This window comes from Drosophila ananassae, chromosome 3L (assembly GCF_017639315.1).
Source record: "Drosophila ananassae strain 14024-0371.13 chromosome 3L, ASM1763931v2, whole genome shotgun sequence".
Classification (NCBI taxonomy): Eukaryota; Metazoa; Arthropoda; class Insecta; order Diptera; family Drosophilidae; genus Drosophila; species Drosophila ananassae.
The window spans coordinates 13682575-13698078 of NC_057929.1; the positions used below are offsets into that span (position 1 = coordinate 13682575).

Below are 15504 nucleotides of genomic sequence, written 5' to 3' on the forward strand. Positions count from 1 at the left end.
CAAAGAAAAAATAACCCTCACTTGGACACAAAAAAGGACTAAAAGATTATGAAGCATTTGATGTATTTTTTTTTTTTGCAGTGCTGGCTCATATTTTGCAACGCTTGCCAAGGCAAGACTTGTGCGCTTTTAGCGATGTCGCAAAGTTTCTTGCCCGCTTCATATGATTTTATTCTGTGTTTGCTGACTTTTGAACGCGGCCAGGATGTGAATGCGAATATATATATATATACCAACTATGTATGTGTGTGTGTATAAATAAATGTGTGTCGTTGGTCCTCTCATGAGTTCAGACGGCGTGTCGCCAGTTTTGTTGACTCCCCGTCGAGTTTTAGCGACATGTGTCGCATTCTTCGCATCCTGCCAAAGTTAAATGGATCTCGTAATTGTTGTGTTCGCCTTCCCATCCTTCCTCTACCTCCACCCAGCCCAGACTGTTTTCTTTCGTATTTTATAGAAATTGCGGTTTAATTGCTGCATTTTAAAGCCATTGAAAGGACATAGAGTGTATGAGTGTGCAGAGAGACATGTCCTTTGCAAAGAGGATAGCACGACGTCTTTGTCAAAAGATATTTTCCCAGGGGTGGGTGTTGTCACCTTTTGAACCCCTTTTGTGTGTGTGTGTCCTGTGTCCTGACTGGAGGGGAGCCAAACACTTGGCAGGACTCGAGAGAGATCTTTTCATTCCCTGACACTCGTTACGATGCGAATTGGAAGTCAGTCGACACCTCTCAGGTGGTCAGCAGAGTCAATCGATTCAAAGCGCGCCACTTGATGGATTGCTTCGTGATTTCGGGTTCCGTGTTGGAACTTGTTTGGCGTTTGGCAGTAAATTAATTTCGCTCAGGAGATAATATATTTAAACGTTGTTACGGAGGTGTGTTCAAACCTTTCTTCTTTAATTTATGAAACTGCTTTATTTAATGAAATCGCTCTCAATCAGAAAACTGGCTCTTTGTGCGCTTTCAGGGCTGGGGCATCCTAATGGAAAGCCTTTTGTAACACTTTACATATTGCAATGTTGCTAGATCAATCTCATCAATGACGATTGAATGGCAACTTTGTGCACTGCTACCTCCACGATGCATTAAAAGCCAAATGGTTGGATGCTAAAAATCCATGCAAATTCTCCCCCCATTGGCAATTTTCCATGCAGTTTCATTCGAGTCGAAATGCCATTGCCGTTCCCGTTGCCGTTTTCCATTTCCATTGCCGTTGAAATCATTTTTTTACGATGCGCCAACAGGAATTGTTGCTGGTAATGAAACGTCTATAAAACTCAAACGAATGCACACACAAATCGCAAATCATTTGTCATAAAAGCGCATAGTGCACTGGAATCCCTCTACCATTCTTTCATTTCCACCCACAATTACGCCCATTCGAGTTCTATTTTTTTCTGCCTCTTCCCGGGCCTTTCTTTGGCTTTTCCCAATGAATGCTCCGGTGAATGTTTGCTACTCCAGCCCAGCGGCTAATCAGGGACTTTTGTTCAACTTACCTGGGCAATTGAAGAGAGAGGGACGACGTCGCAGGACGAAAGACGGCGAAACGTAAAAAGAAGCTGCAAGTAAGAATTAGAGATGCACCGGATGAGATACCATTCAAAAATTAGGCCAGGCCGAAAGGAAACTGAAATTAGAGCAACGGGCTAATAAAAAAAAACAAGCTTAAAAAGCCGTCAAGTGACTGCCGAATTAATTATCAGCTCGACTCAAAAATGCATAACACACATCAGAGTGGATATTAATTATTTCCCTATTAGTTGCCCCGCCGAGTGGCGGTTTCGGTTGCAACTTCGGTCGCCGGCTGTCGGTAAACACGTTGACAGATTGGCAGTTGTACAGAGTCGGCCTAAATGCCTCGGTTACCGCCCGTCGAGTGTCGAGAAAGGCCGCTCTGTGATAGTTGCTAGTTATGAAAATCACTTTCCCAGGCGATGACTTGGCTAAGAGACTCGTAAAGTAATCCTTTAATTTCGGCTATCAATTTATTAATTTCAGCTATCACATTACTACCAAGCCTTCAGCAAAGAAATTATCGAAACACTTTCAATAAATTTAAATAATAAAGTTTTTATGGATGGGGCAGGAATCTATTAACAAAACTAATCCTCAGATTAACATAAAAAGTCACTTAACTAATCACTTATTATTTTACAAGCCAAAAATTATGTTTAACAAATTTGAGCTTAAGCAACCAAACTATTAATTATATAATTTTTCATAAAACCAAATCGATATTCAGGAAATGGTATTTATATTTAAGAAAAATTACTTTATGAGCCATAATGTTTTGAATAATGGACTCTTCATGTCGCCAGACTTTCGCGTTGTTTTAGGATGTATTTTAGTGGCAAGTCTTAGGTTGCACTCTTGCATTAGGGACTAACCACTTTCTAGTCATTAAAGCGGCATGGCATGTATGGGATTCATATTTCACCTTCCGCATCACAGGCAAAATCGCAGTAGGGATCCCATTACACTTCCTGCAATCCAAGACATGTAGCTTTCAAAGAAAATGAAACATAAATAATAAAAGAAAGAGGGCGGATACCCTCCCGCCTGGGATTGGGATTTAGTGTGAAATAACTAGTCGCGTGATAAACTTAAAATTCACCTGTTATGTGACACTAAAAACTTAGCCAAAGGCCAAAAAAATAAATATTCATATGAGGCAGTTTCGTTGCCGTAAACAATTTTAGTGTCTGCCATTAATGAAAGCCGAAAGGAGTCGACGGACGGGACAGGACTGGTCTCCTACTCCTTCCTATCAAATGGGCCTTTCGTGGTGTCCATGTGTCAGTTGGTCAGCTGCCTTAATTTACGACTTAATGCCCGCGACTTGGGGCCCGCGATTAAAAACCCCAAATCGGTTAACAGGATAGATTTATATAAGATAAAGTAGTTGAAATACAAACCGATTGGGCGCGAAGCTGAGAGCCGGCCGACAGTTTAAATGCAAAGTGCCTGGCAAGGTGCGGATTTGTAATAAAACTCGCAGATTTATTGACGAAAACTGATCAGCAGGCCGTGCAGCAGGCTGTGTGAAAGGTTTGTTTTGACCAAAAAAGATTTATTTTTCTAAACGGAATTAATGATACTATTTATCAGGTCTTGAAGAAAGATTTTAATATATGGAGATTTATTCAAAGAGAGCCTTGGAATTCTTCTACCAATTCCTGTTGTCTAATTGTTCAAGTTGAATCTCCTGGAAAAATATCTGCATCAATTTGGCCGGATAAAGAAGCTGGCTTTTTGAAACTGGAACTGGCAACTTTATGGGCCAATCTACTGTTGCCGATGAACGGAAACAGCTCGGCACAGCTGGAATCTGCCGAACTGGGATCTAGGAGCTGCGAGGGAAATGCTTTCAGGAGGGGCGGGAAAATTGTGGGCTACACCAGCAACTTGCCAAAGGCAATGCGAATGTTGTTCAACAACAACTGCAACAGAAACAGCAACAGCAACAGAAACAACAATAACTTGGAGACTCTGGGGCAGCTATTGAAATCTGCTTTGCTGATTGACGTCGAATGTTGTGGTTTCGGTTACGATATTTGGTACCAAAATACAACCAACAATCCCATGATGATGGCGATGATGAAGATGCTATATGAGGGCGGTGGAGTGAGCAGTGGGGGAGTGGCTGCGGGCGGCACAGCGGTGTCCTGCAAGTTAGTTTGGAATTTGTTTTGAGAGGGCAACGAAACGGCAACAACTTCCTTTGTAGCACAGTTTCCAATAAATTAAAGACAAACCCAAATGCAAATGCAGCTGCCTCAAAGCCATGCAACTAATCAGAGGGTCGGTGTCTCAAAGGCGGAATTTAAATTAAACAAAATTAATAGTTTAAATAAGGATATTTTTTTTATTAAAAGAAAAACATAACAATTGCCTTATAACACTTAAATTATAAACTTAAAGTTAAAGTAAAGGAGAAACAACATTATCTTTAAGTGATTAATTTTTAACTATCACTTTTTTTATACCTTATTTTTAAAGTTTTAACTAACTGCTTTTGTGACTAGCTTATCACTATTGTTTCTTGAGTTCTTCACCACAAAAGTCCACGTTATTGTTTGGAAATGTTAGCACTAGGGTTCTTTTATCTGTTTTATTTCAAATCTGAAGATCGCTGATCATGGAAGAAAAAATCGCGCGCGCAACTAAAATCGAAAATGGAGGCTATAGGCTATGGGCTTATAGGCTGCTGATTTTTTTTTTTTTTGTGGTAAAAATCCCGGCTGGGTAAAAGCGGAACTGCAACTTGCGAGCGCAACGAACTACTAACGACAGATTCTAATTCTACGGATTCTGACGACTGACTTTCGAACGACTTTCGACTGAGAACCGCACGTAGACGAAGTCGGCTGGAGACTGAAGGCAAAATCGCAAAAATTCGCAATCGCAATTGGTATCGGTATCGCAGCAGAAGCGGCGGCAGAAGCGGGCGGCACTTGCAATCAAAGTGCGCTTCTTGGGCGGATTGCGAGCTGCAGGCTGGGACTCGGTTCAGTCAGTTGCCAGTTTCGAGTTTCTAGTTGCCAAGAATCGCAGCAGCAGCGACGAAGACACGAAGATACAATGCCAGGCGCCAATAGTTGCACTCGACGCCGGCGTCGCAGTCGCTGCACAGTGCAGGTTGCACTCAACGAACTTGGCCACGAACCCGCCGCCACGGTTCTAGCTCAAAGACCCGAAGCCTGGCTTTCAGTAATGAGCCAAAAAGGAAGCAAAGGAAGGCCGCCCGCTGTTGCCAACAAAAAAGGAAGCCCGTTAAGGAAATGTTAACTTAACAGAGCCGGAAATGAACCGAGGAGGCGAACGCCATCCACTCAAGAGACGTGCAAGCTCAAAGAGAAATGGCCAAGTGAAAGTGAAAGAGAAAGAAGCTAGCACCTCTTAGTTATGTTTGTTTACCCTACTCATATTTATGCAATAATTTTTAGACTATTTTTTTTGGGAAAATATTTCAAAACTATAATGTTTGAGTGTATTTGCGAATATTTAACACAGTGCTCTGGCTATTGACCGTGTCAACACCAATGAATAGCCATGTTTAAGCCATTTGGTTTGGGCCGACTGTTTCCATATTTTGCCATATGTTGTTTACCTCAAAAAACAGAGACAACAAACAACTCGAGCGGTTGTTATGACACTCTCAACTGCAAAGCTCTCGGCGTTCTCTTCGCTTTCTGGTTTCACTCTTCCGGAAAAGCTCTTGAGAGATGAGCTTGATGAGTGCGAAACTGTTCCCAGTATTCCTGTTGTAATTGAGTGAGTGTTAGCCCATAGAAAACTTCGAAAAATATTTTGTTAAAGTAAAAAGTATTTTTGCTTCCCCATCTAAAAATATACTTTCATTCTCTTCGTATTCCTTACATTTATTCAAATTTATGAATATAATAAATAGTGGCAGAGTGCAAAAGGAAAATGAATAAAACGCGCATTTTCAGTTGCTCAGTGAAGTCGAAAATAGTTTCCTTCCATGGCGACCGCAGCAATTTCCACAGGCACTTGCTCATTTTCAGCTGCCAGTGAATTTGCATAGCCATTTAAATATTAATTTCAAATTGTCTAACGACACTAGCCTGGCCAGCAATGCCCCTTCTCCGCACAGCACATCCTTGCCACGATTCCTTGCCTCCTGGCTTCGCAACCTGGCTTCGTGCTGGCTTTAAAGCAGGCAACAAACAAATTAATGGTTCTGCAGCTCAACCGCATTTTGTGGTTTTTTGGCCTCAACCACCCTCCCAACAAGTTTTCTTGATTTAGCTTTTGTATTTGCATCCTTTTCTGGGCCTGCCACTTCATCTACTGATAAGCTAATATGAGGGAATTTCTTAGTTTTTGGTAGAAGAGAATAAATATATAAATAACATATTAAATATAGAATTTTATAGTATTTATTTCACTAAGAACACAATATTTTAATTTGGTTGTGCCCTCCATTTTGGTTTCCCGCTCTCTACAACTTTGAACAAAAAGTATAGCATACTCTTCGGCATACAATAATCATCTAACAACACACCTCTAGCTATCCTTATATTTCCTGTTTTTTTTTTCTTTAGCCTAGCCTCTTCCCTCCTTGATCTTTGGATATTATAAATTTCAGTCATGTTTCTAATAACTTTGAATTAATCATCTTTTCCCGTTTCGCTTTGGCTGGAGTTTGTGAGCGGAAAAGGAAGCGGAATCGAGGAGCGCGCAGAGGCGGAAGGCGGAGCTGGGAAGGACACGCACACGTCTGGGGAAACTTCTTGGCATTCTAATGCGTTTCCAGGCGCTAGGTGCCGCCTTTGCCACACTTTAAAGTTGGCCTTTAGCCACAAGGAATGAATTGTAATCCAGATGGAAATTGGCCGAGCTTATGCAAAAACCTGCAAAAATGTGACAAAAGCTGGGCCAAAGTATTTTGAGCTGCCTTCCGGTTGTCTGGATCTACTTCCTATCCCCTGTCCCTCTGGCCTCCTAGCCGCCTAGCCCCTCCACACCCCTGTTTCCCCATAATTTCTATCTCGCTTTATGCTGTGCATCCGGTGGCCATTTGATCAACTTGTTGTAACACCCACACATACCCCCACAAGATGGACAAAGTGACATTGGCAGACAATGTTTGTTGTTGTATATATAGTATATCTATTTTTTTAAATGCAAGGCATGCTCCCTTTTAGCCATGTGCCTCTCCTCCTGGCCCCCAAAGTTAGTTGGTGTAAATTACAGCAAATATTGCGTATACGCCACGTTGGCCTCAGCTTCTTAGGACACAGGGAAAAATAATACACTTTGTAAGTTGAAATAAGTTTTCTTAAGATTTAAGCTTAGTACTCTACAGCTGTCACTCATAGAACTGTTATTTGTTAAAATCCATTCCATAAATTTTTTTAAGTGCATTTTTGTACCGCTCAAAATGAGATGCCTTTGCTGCTGGCTTGTTTGTTCGTTTGTCAGTTGTTGCTGTTTGGCAAATTATTATTAAGTAAGCAGTCTAGACACAGCTCTTTTCCACCCTAGCCCCCCAGCTTAATAAATTTTTGTGGGTTTCGTATTTTGATAACTTGAAACTTTGTCTCATTTGGACAGGTGGGCATGGGCGTGCGGCGTGTGGCCTGAGATACGAAGGTGAGTTGTGCGAGGATTTTGGGGCACTTTATCATCATTAGCTGGCGGGAGCAACTTCGCGGAGAAATAAATAATTTCCAGCTTCGCCCTCACCTACATTGCGCAATATTTTCATTTCATTTAATTACAAAATTTGTCATTTATTTTTCGTGTTTTTATTGCAGCTGATTCGTGTAATTTATGATAATTTGTAAATTATTTATAGTTGAGAGCTTTATTAGCTGCTGAAAATTGTGCGGATTTATGCTGAACTTGACCAAGAGAGGCATAAATAATTTTTTTTCTTCTTGTGGCAAGATAGAAACTGAAACTTTTGCAACCCCCTTGCCACGTTTCCGCCCCCATAACTACGTGCTTTGACAGTTGTAACCAAAGGCCATTAACAAGTTTTTTGGCTGTTACTGTTTGTTGTTTCTGCGTTGGGAAAAATACGCCGCAGGAATTTACAAGACATCCGCCAGGATGTTGGACACTTTAAAGGAATTGGTTATGCCGGGCACAAATGTTATTTTTGGGCCATTCGGCGGGTTAAATAAGTTATGAGGTGGATGGGGCGGAAAGGTGTCAGGCCCGAAAATTAAACACGCGCCTATCAAATAAAGTTTACTTACGCCACCATTAAAATTTCCTCAATGTTTGGCCTTAAAGAGGTTTCGGTTTGTTAGCAACCCCTTAGGGGTTTTCTATTTTCTTGTTACTCAGCAATTTTTGGATCCTTGAAGAGACGGACGATACAAGGTTTGAGAATCGAAAACAAAGACCATCTATTGGGGGTAATCTATGAATCAACCGGATCTGCCAAATCAGCGAAAACATTTAAGGGCTTTAAATAAAAACGAAAACTGTCAATAGAATGAACCCCTCGAAGCGAAACCAGAGGCAAGAAGGCGAACAACTGGAAAATTGCATTGCGGATTTTCAGATTTTCTTCTTGCGGCTGAGAAAACAGACTAAACCCCAAAACACAACCGCAGTTGGTTGTAAGACTTGTAGGGCACATTTCCAATTACTCAGATCATTCGCGAAATCACAGCTATATTGAGTATTAATTTACAAAATAGACCCCCAAGCCCCATCCTTTGGGTTAAAAATCTTCTTAATTGACTTCTGACAGCGGCAGGACGAGAGATATGAGAGGTACGAGGGGAACCTGGGAGTCCTGGAACCCAGGGGGTATTCCCCTTGGAAAGCAAATATGGAATGTTCTATGACCGCAACGAAGCGTCAGCTTGTGGCATGCAAATGTCGCCCAGGGAAGTTCTAGTCCTCTCCCTATCGCACTCACCTTGGCCAACCTGCCTTCCGTCTCTTTCGGTGCCTGCTGGCCGACTAATATGCAAATTACACATGCAGAACGCGTATAATTTCTAATTAATTATGCCATAAATGCGCCTTTGCGTGTCTGTGTGTGTCTCTGGTTGTGTGCACGGTTGTGACCGGTCATTTCCACATGCAAACATTTCATTCAGATCAGTATGCACATATTTGTGGGATTTTTCCGCCAGCCACGCCCCCTTTAGCGACCACGTTAAAGCAGAGTGGCGTCTGCCCTGCGAGTGGCGTCAGGTGTATTTTATTTTTATGGCAACTTTTGGCACAACTCTTTGCCGTTCGTCCTTCTTGGAATTTTTGCAAGAAATTCGCATCAGTTGCAGCTGCCTGAACAGTGGGTATTTTTGGCAGTAAAGCTTATAAATGTTACAAAAATTAAATCTATTTTTAGAACTTCTTACTCAAATAAGTTATATCATATTTTTAAAGGTACCATTTTAATAGTTTTTAATGAAAATTAATCAAGTTTTTCCCCACAGTCTTACTACAAAACATTTGCCTTGTAAAAATTTGATATTTTCCTGCGCTTCCAATTTCTGTTTTATGCTTTTGTCTCAGCTTTTATATTCTTTTTTTTCTGCAATATTTCCAACTAATGAGCTGCAATTTGTTGCAAATGGCAGCCAAAGGAAAAACTGTGGCACATGTCGCACTTCCAACTCAAGGGGACTCAAGGGGATACAAATCGAATTAATATTTTATATTTTTAAAAAAAGGTTTAAGCCAAACGGGGAAGAGGCTTATAAGTATTTCTTTTTGTTTCGAAAAAAGTCTCATAATTGGTTTTATGAAGGAAGGAACGTGTAAAAATAAAATATATAAGACAAAGCCTGAGGTCATCCACAAATTGATGACAGCAGCGTGTGAGTCACAAGCCAGTCGAGCGTAAGAAAGTCATCAGGAGTTGGCTGGAGTCTTGCCGCTACCGCTGCAAGGACTCAGGCTCGGTGCAGTGATTCCGCCAAAGTTGAAGGACATACGGCCCCAGTGACTAACGCTGATTGAAGTATGATGCGAAAAGTTCCCCAGGAAAAACCCACGAACCGAAGGGCGGAGGAAGACTGCGACAGGAAACTTTTCCGGCCAAATGAAGAGGTCGAGTCTGAGTCCGAGTTTTTGGCCTGATCGATGTGAGTTCCGTTTTTTGGGCCGTCGCCATTATTAGCCAACGGTTTTTACATCTTTACAGTGCGACTTTCAGGGATTCCTTCGTTTTTTTCCCCTCTACCATATACATATATATATTTTTTTGTGTTGGCAACGAAACTTGGTCCTGGCCAGAGAGAGAACCCGTTAACAGTTAAGTGGATAAGCCAATTTATGAGTTTCGAATTTAACTTTGTCACTTTGGCCACCGCTCTGGCTCCTATTCCTGCTCCTGCTCCGACCCGTTTTGTCCTTTTTTCGCTGTGGCCGTCGTCACTTGGCACATTTAAGTGGATTTGTTTTGCTTTATTGGTTTCGTTCTCGTTCTCATTTGGTTTGTTGCCGAATTTTGCTGTGGCCTCTGCTTTCGATGTCTGGCAATGGTGCTGACATTTTTGGGCTAAAAGTTTTTAATTTTTATATATTTTAACAACTTCTGCAACTGCGAGACCAGTTTTAGGCCAGTTTGTTGACCAGTGTAGCTCACTTTGGTTGGCCAAAAAGGCTAAACCCCATATTTATCGTATCTTCAGTTGCGGATTTGTGAGCCATTAAAAAAACTGCCAACTGCAAACTTTTAGCACTCTCAGCCTTTTTTATTTTTTGTTGGCTCGTCGTACCGACTCTGGCCAATTAGGATTAAGGAAAACGTTTAAAATGCTAAAGATTAGCGAGGGTCTTCAGAGAGAGCTTATGGTCAACTTTTGGCCTTCAAGTGGCTGTCAGCTTTTATTAGCTTCCCGAGGCGCGCACTCCACTCGAGTTAGCCACAAACCCAGAAGTCTAGGAAACAAAATGAATGCCAACTGATGATGATGAGAATGGCGAGGAGGTCCTGTCTCCTGTTGATCGTCTGGACCTGATTTGCATATTTGCCAATTTACAACAAAGAACTGCAACGTGTGCTGCTTACATATGCGACACGGGACTCGAAAGACCGACGACCTCACGAATTTAACAGACTGCAGCCTGCGGTCAGCTTTTGCGTATTCATAATCAGCGGATGGTGGAAAAAAAGAGTCCTGCCAAAGCAAAGCTTCCTTTTTGGTTTCCTTTCTTTACTTTGCTTTTTTTTTGTGGCCACAGACTGCAGCTCCTCGTTTTGGGGCAAGGCTTCAATTTCTATTACTTTTACTGACGAATTTCGCTTTGAATCCGCTTTGTTGGCCACGCTTTATTACTTTTCCGACAGTCAGAGAGAAAGACAGGGCCGATTCGGTCATTAGGTATGCATGTCGCGTTTCAATGCGAAATTTTACTCTATCAAAGGGGTATATAGTTTTAGTTTTAAGCTTAAATTGTGTGGTGTACTTTATACCAAACCTTATACAAGCCAAACTTTTACCAAAAAAATAACTATAACTATTCTATTTTTATTTTCTTTATCCAAAACTAAGCAGAGCATGCAGTGTCTACTCAATAAGAAAGTCCTCATCCTTTCAGGGTTCACTTTTCACCCAATTTGCAATGCATTTTCTTGCCATTGCGGCGAGCAAAGTTTCCTCCCCTGTCCTTTTCGGTACTCGCCTTGGCTTTAATAAGAAATGCCGTCTAAAGGAAATGGGCAGACACCAGCCCCAGGGCTTCCAATGCATTTTCGGTGTGGAATGCAGCTGAAGGGGTGATAAAAATTAACGACTCCCACAGGGGGTGGCCAGGTGAAATGATTGCCACCAAGGGGGGAAGGGAGGCCAGTCAGCGAAAGTCGGTTTTAAATTTTTAAACATTTAATTCCGAGCAGAGGAATTTTATTTGATTTAAATATGCATTTAGCTTCTCGTGCAGAAGCACCCGTCCGCCACCTTCGGCCACCTTTGGCAAATTGAATCTTCATTGGAGGAACTATTTGTGGAAGAAGACACTTGCGAGGGGTGAAAGCAAAAAATAAAATAAGCAGAAGGGCAAAAGACAAAAATATCTACATAAATTATTTATGCAATATCTGAGAATGTGAACAGCACCAGGGAAAAATGGAAAAAGCAAGTTTGTTTGTATATTTTTTCTCCATTTTTATGTAAACTCTAACGGCGGCAACATTTTCTTTGCAAAATATAAGAAAACTTACTTGAAATTATAGAATATTTAAGTATTTAGGGTAACTTAAACCCAATTCATTAAAAGAATCCTTAACAATAGAAAGCAAGCACGTTTAGCTACAAAAAAAACCCTCGTTAACTCACCTCTTCCTAATATTATTTGATTGCATTTAGTGTATATTATTGATATTGATAGAAAGTTCAAATACTTGAAATTTTCGCTCCAAAACTGCAGTTGAAAAGCTTTTCAGCTTGAAGCTCTGGCATAAGGACATAAAGCTCTTGGCAGCTGTCCTTTGGCTGTTGCAGCTGCAGCTTTACAATGTTTGGGATTTAATATTTAAAAATATATATAAAATTAATTCTTTTATTTACAAATAAATATTTAAATTAATTAGTTTTACCTTTTTTAGGTTAATATATTTCAGTTCTTTCCGCAGGAAATGCTTTGAAACACTTTGTATCACTGCACCATATTCAGCGCTCATAAGTAGGCAACAAATTAGACCTTGTTTTCCTTCTGCGGTAAAAAAAATTTTGTTTGGGGGATAAACAAAAATTTTTAGCAGATGCCACAAGAATAATAAAGGACAACAAAACCGGAATTATGCCACAGGACGAGCAGCTGTTTTGCAACTGAGAGCAGAGCCGCGATAGAGAATGCAAGTCCTGTGCGAGCGAGCTTTTTTGGGAAACTTGGGTTCAAGTGCATTTTCGGAGGATAAAGAGGTATATTATTGGATATGAGAGGGGATAAATTAGCATTCAAACCAAAAATTATTATATACTCACTCTACTTAAACAAAAAAAAACTATTCAACAAATTTTTTTTATGCATTACTTATTTGTTTTTAGATTTTAAATAGAAGGTACTTCCTAGTCGATCACAGACGCGTTTATTACCCATTTGTTTGGTGGGTTTTGCACTTTTCAGCCTTTGCTTTTTTAATTTAAATGTTAATCTGCTTGCATGTGCATTGTAATTCTTTTTTTTATTTTGTTGGCCATTGTGGCCTGGCATATTTCTCATAATTCCTTTGGCAGAAGGAGCCCCGCTTCCCGGTTCTACACTTTTCAACATTTGCATATGAGACAGCAGACTGACGCCAAACTTAAATGGCAGAAATTGTTAAAGTGACCTCCCCTCCCATTTACACTACAATACACCCCTCCACCGCCTTTCTTCCAAGCTCACTTAAGTTTTTATATCCTGGCTCACACACACGTCGCTTTATTGTGTATTTGTCTTGGCTGCCGCAAATAAAGACGGTCTAAATGCAAGACGTCGCAGCATTGAAATGGGGAATGGGTGGCAGGAAACTGGAGACGCAAGACGCAGGTCGGAAATGGGACCAGGCTAAAGGAGAGAATTCATTAAAAATTAATCCAACGAGTGCGAGGTATATTTGGTCTCATTCCGGGGCTGTTCCCCTCGTTTCTTCCTTATTCCTGCTGTCTGCTATTCAATTACGTATGCCACGGCAGCCATGAAAATGACCTGCAGCGCCGTCGTTTTACCTCTGACCCCCTGGCCTTCTGGTACTCCTGGTACTCCTCGTTCGCCCCCTTCCCCACGAGCGCAGTAAATTCTAACAGCACTTTGGGTTCACCTTTGGCCCGCCCCTTTCTACCCCTGTCAGCCCACCTCGTCCTCCACCGCACAGATCGTTGGCTGCCGGGCTGGGCTGCTCGGTTGGTTGGCAGTTTTATGTGTTTTGTCTTCGCATGCCGCATAAACGGAATTATTTACAATTTATTTTTACCTGAGCTAAGACTTGGCCAGCACTTGGAAAAAAGTTATAGAGGAAATAATAAGATTTAAGAAAATTGACTAAAAGTAAGAGGAGAACTTAAGGCAAAAGTCAATAGCTTCATCTTCCTAACTCTAGTTCAGATTTATATTTTATTTTTAAATAAAATTTAATTTTCAGTGTCCAAGCCAGGAGACGAAGATGAAACAAGAACCTCTATAGAGAAAGGAAAACAAGAAACTGGAGAGCAGTGGCAAGTGCTGGCATTTGGTTTCCGCTTGTTTGTTTTTGGTTTTACTTTTGTTGCTGTTGTTCGGCTATTCAAAATGTCTTCATTGCCGGCCAGAAGATGCCAACCGTGCTGACCAGGGCCAAAACGCAAAAGAGGGGCGGGATCCTGGCTGAAGAACCACGCTTGATTGCCTTTAATTTGAAGATGAAAAGTCTGCCACTGCCACTGCTACTGCTATTGCTGCTGCTCTTTTAATTTGAGAAGCAATAACTCCACAACAGACCTATCAAGTATCTCTAAACGAAGAACCCAAATTTCTATATAAATAATTATGAGGTAATAGTCAAATAATTTAATCTAATCCATGTAACTAAAAGTATGCCTGTGACCATAAAGAATCTACAAAAATTAATTACTGAAGACCCCGAAGGTGTGGCACAGCAGCTGAATTCATCACTTGGTGGAAAGGGTCCTACGGTTGTGTCTGGGTCAGCCATTTCAAAATTTATATTTTTTTTTGTTATTTTTTCGATATAATCCCTGTAACGAAGGACTCACTCAGAGAACATATTAACTTTCAAGAAATCTACTTACGTCTAAAAGTGTTTATGTACAAATTTACATTTTTTAATTTAGTTCTGAGAGACCCGGACTCAGGGCTTCATTTTTTCAAAATGATTATAATTTTAAGGCTTGCTTAGTATCTCCAGTAATTATTTGTAATATGCTAAATAGGATAATTTATTAAGGCAACACCAGCAGACAACAAATCGTTTGCATCTCATCCCTCATCTCGAGCTCCACAAGTGTTGGCTTACCTAATTGAATGGAATCTAATGCCAATGCAAATAGAAAAGCAATTGAAAGATCCACACACTACATGCTCTGTACTAACACGCTGGCATTTCCAGCTTAGACGCCGAGAAGACACTCTGCATAAATTAGTGATGGCTTAAATGCAGAAAGCCAGAGTGCAGCTGAACAGACATTAACGGCAAAGGATGCCCCACTCGAGGTGCTCGTCCTACCTCCTCATCTCCGCATCCTGCTCATCATTATTATTATTATCATCAACATCATTGTGCGGCACTCATAAGCACAAGCATGAGCGATAATAAATCATTAGGGGCAACGTGTTGCGGGCAACTTGACTTGACAGCCACTGCAGCATGCAACCCGCTGTGGTGGCAGGGGCAGGTGGTTGGGTTGAGCGAAGGGTGGGTGCGATTGCTGAATGCTGATGATTTTCTTTCACTGATGAATCCCCTGTTTGTGGGCAAAAAGTTAGTCACTTAAAAGATGAACACTAGGGAAATATTCAAGAATTTTTTATACGAGATATGTTTTTAATTAAAACAATTTTTAAATTATAGAAACATCCATAAATTGTCGTATCCTTTAATAATGAACAAGTGTTTGATAGATATTCAGCACACTTGTTTTAAGTAAATTTATTGCCAATACGTGTGGGCTGAGTCCTGAATACAGGACTCCCTTTTATTTTGCCCCCAACACCTGCCAGTGATATGTATATGATATTGTGTGGGGTCTGGGACCCAAATGCATTTCAAGCGTCCTTTTTCCGCTCAAGTTTTCCGACTGCAATGCGACACTCGTTGAAGAAATGCAAATAAGCTGAAAATACTTTTCGCTTTCGAAAAATTTGCATATATTTCACACAATCTACAAAACGGATTTGTAATCGTATAAACAATGGTGTCGTGGCTTACATGTTTTATGTTATTGTTTCAGTTACATGATATTAACGAGTATTTGCTTAAAAATATATCCCATTGCCAATGTATTTTTCGTTTATCAAGTACTCTTGGAAGACCTCTGGCGTAATTAATCAGCGAACAAATGCAAATTGCTTTTCCGTCTTG

At 40.8% G+C, this 15504-nt stretch overlaps 2 protein-coding genes and 1 long non-coding RNA gene across 3 annotated transcripts in view; 1 reads left to right on the forward strand and 2 right to left on the reverse strand.

Moving 5' to 3' along the window:
- LOC6494313 (protein muscleblind) overlaps positions 1-4258 on the reverse strand; it is a 151199-nt gene extending 146941 nt beyond the window's left edge. Inside the window, exons 1-2 of the mRNA XM_044715908.1 lie at positions 3992-4258; positions 1502-1564 (exon numbers count right to left, since the gene is read on the reverse strand). The gene's annotated coding sequence lies outside the window, so the exon portion shown is untranslated. The remainder of the gene's footprint in view (positions 1-1501; positions 1565-3991) is intronic.
- LOC116654695 lies at positions 3010-3958 on the forward strand. Its single transcript, XM_032450431.2, has 2 exons — positions 3010-3053; positions 3114-3958. The coding sequence occupies exon 2, from the start codon at positions 3303-3305 to the stop codon at positions 3696-3698; it is 396 nt and encodes a 131-aa protein (XP_032306322.1). The 5' UTR covers positions 3010-3053; positions 3114-3302; the 3' UTR covers positions 3699-3958.
- Positions 4259-13950: 9692 nt separating the features above from the next.
- On the reverse strand, positions 13951-14395 carry LOC26515227. The gene is made up of 2 exons (XR_001408762.2): positions 14216-14395; positions 13951-14161 (listed from the first exon to the last, which is right to left on the reverse strand). It is a non-coding gene; the product is annotated as an uncharacterized LOC26515227 (long non-coding RNA).
- Between the last annotated feature and the right edge of the window lie 1109 nt (positions 14396-15504).

Coding starts and splice junctions, on each gene's coding strand:
- LOC116654695 (XM_032450431.2), top strand. CDS start 3,303: ATGAACGGAAACAGCTCGGCACAGCTGGAATCTGCCGAACTGGGATCT.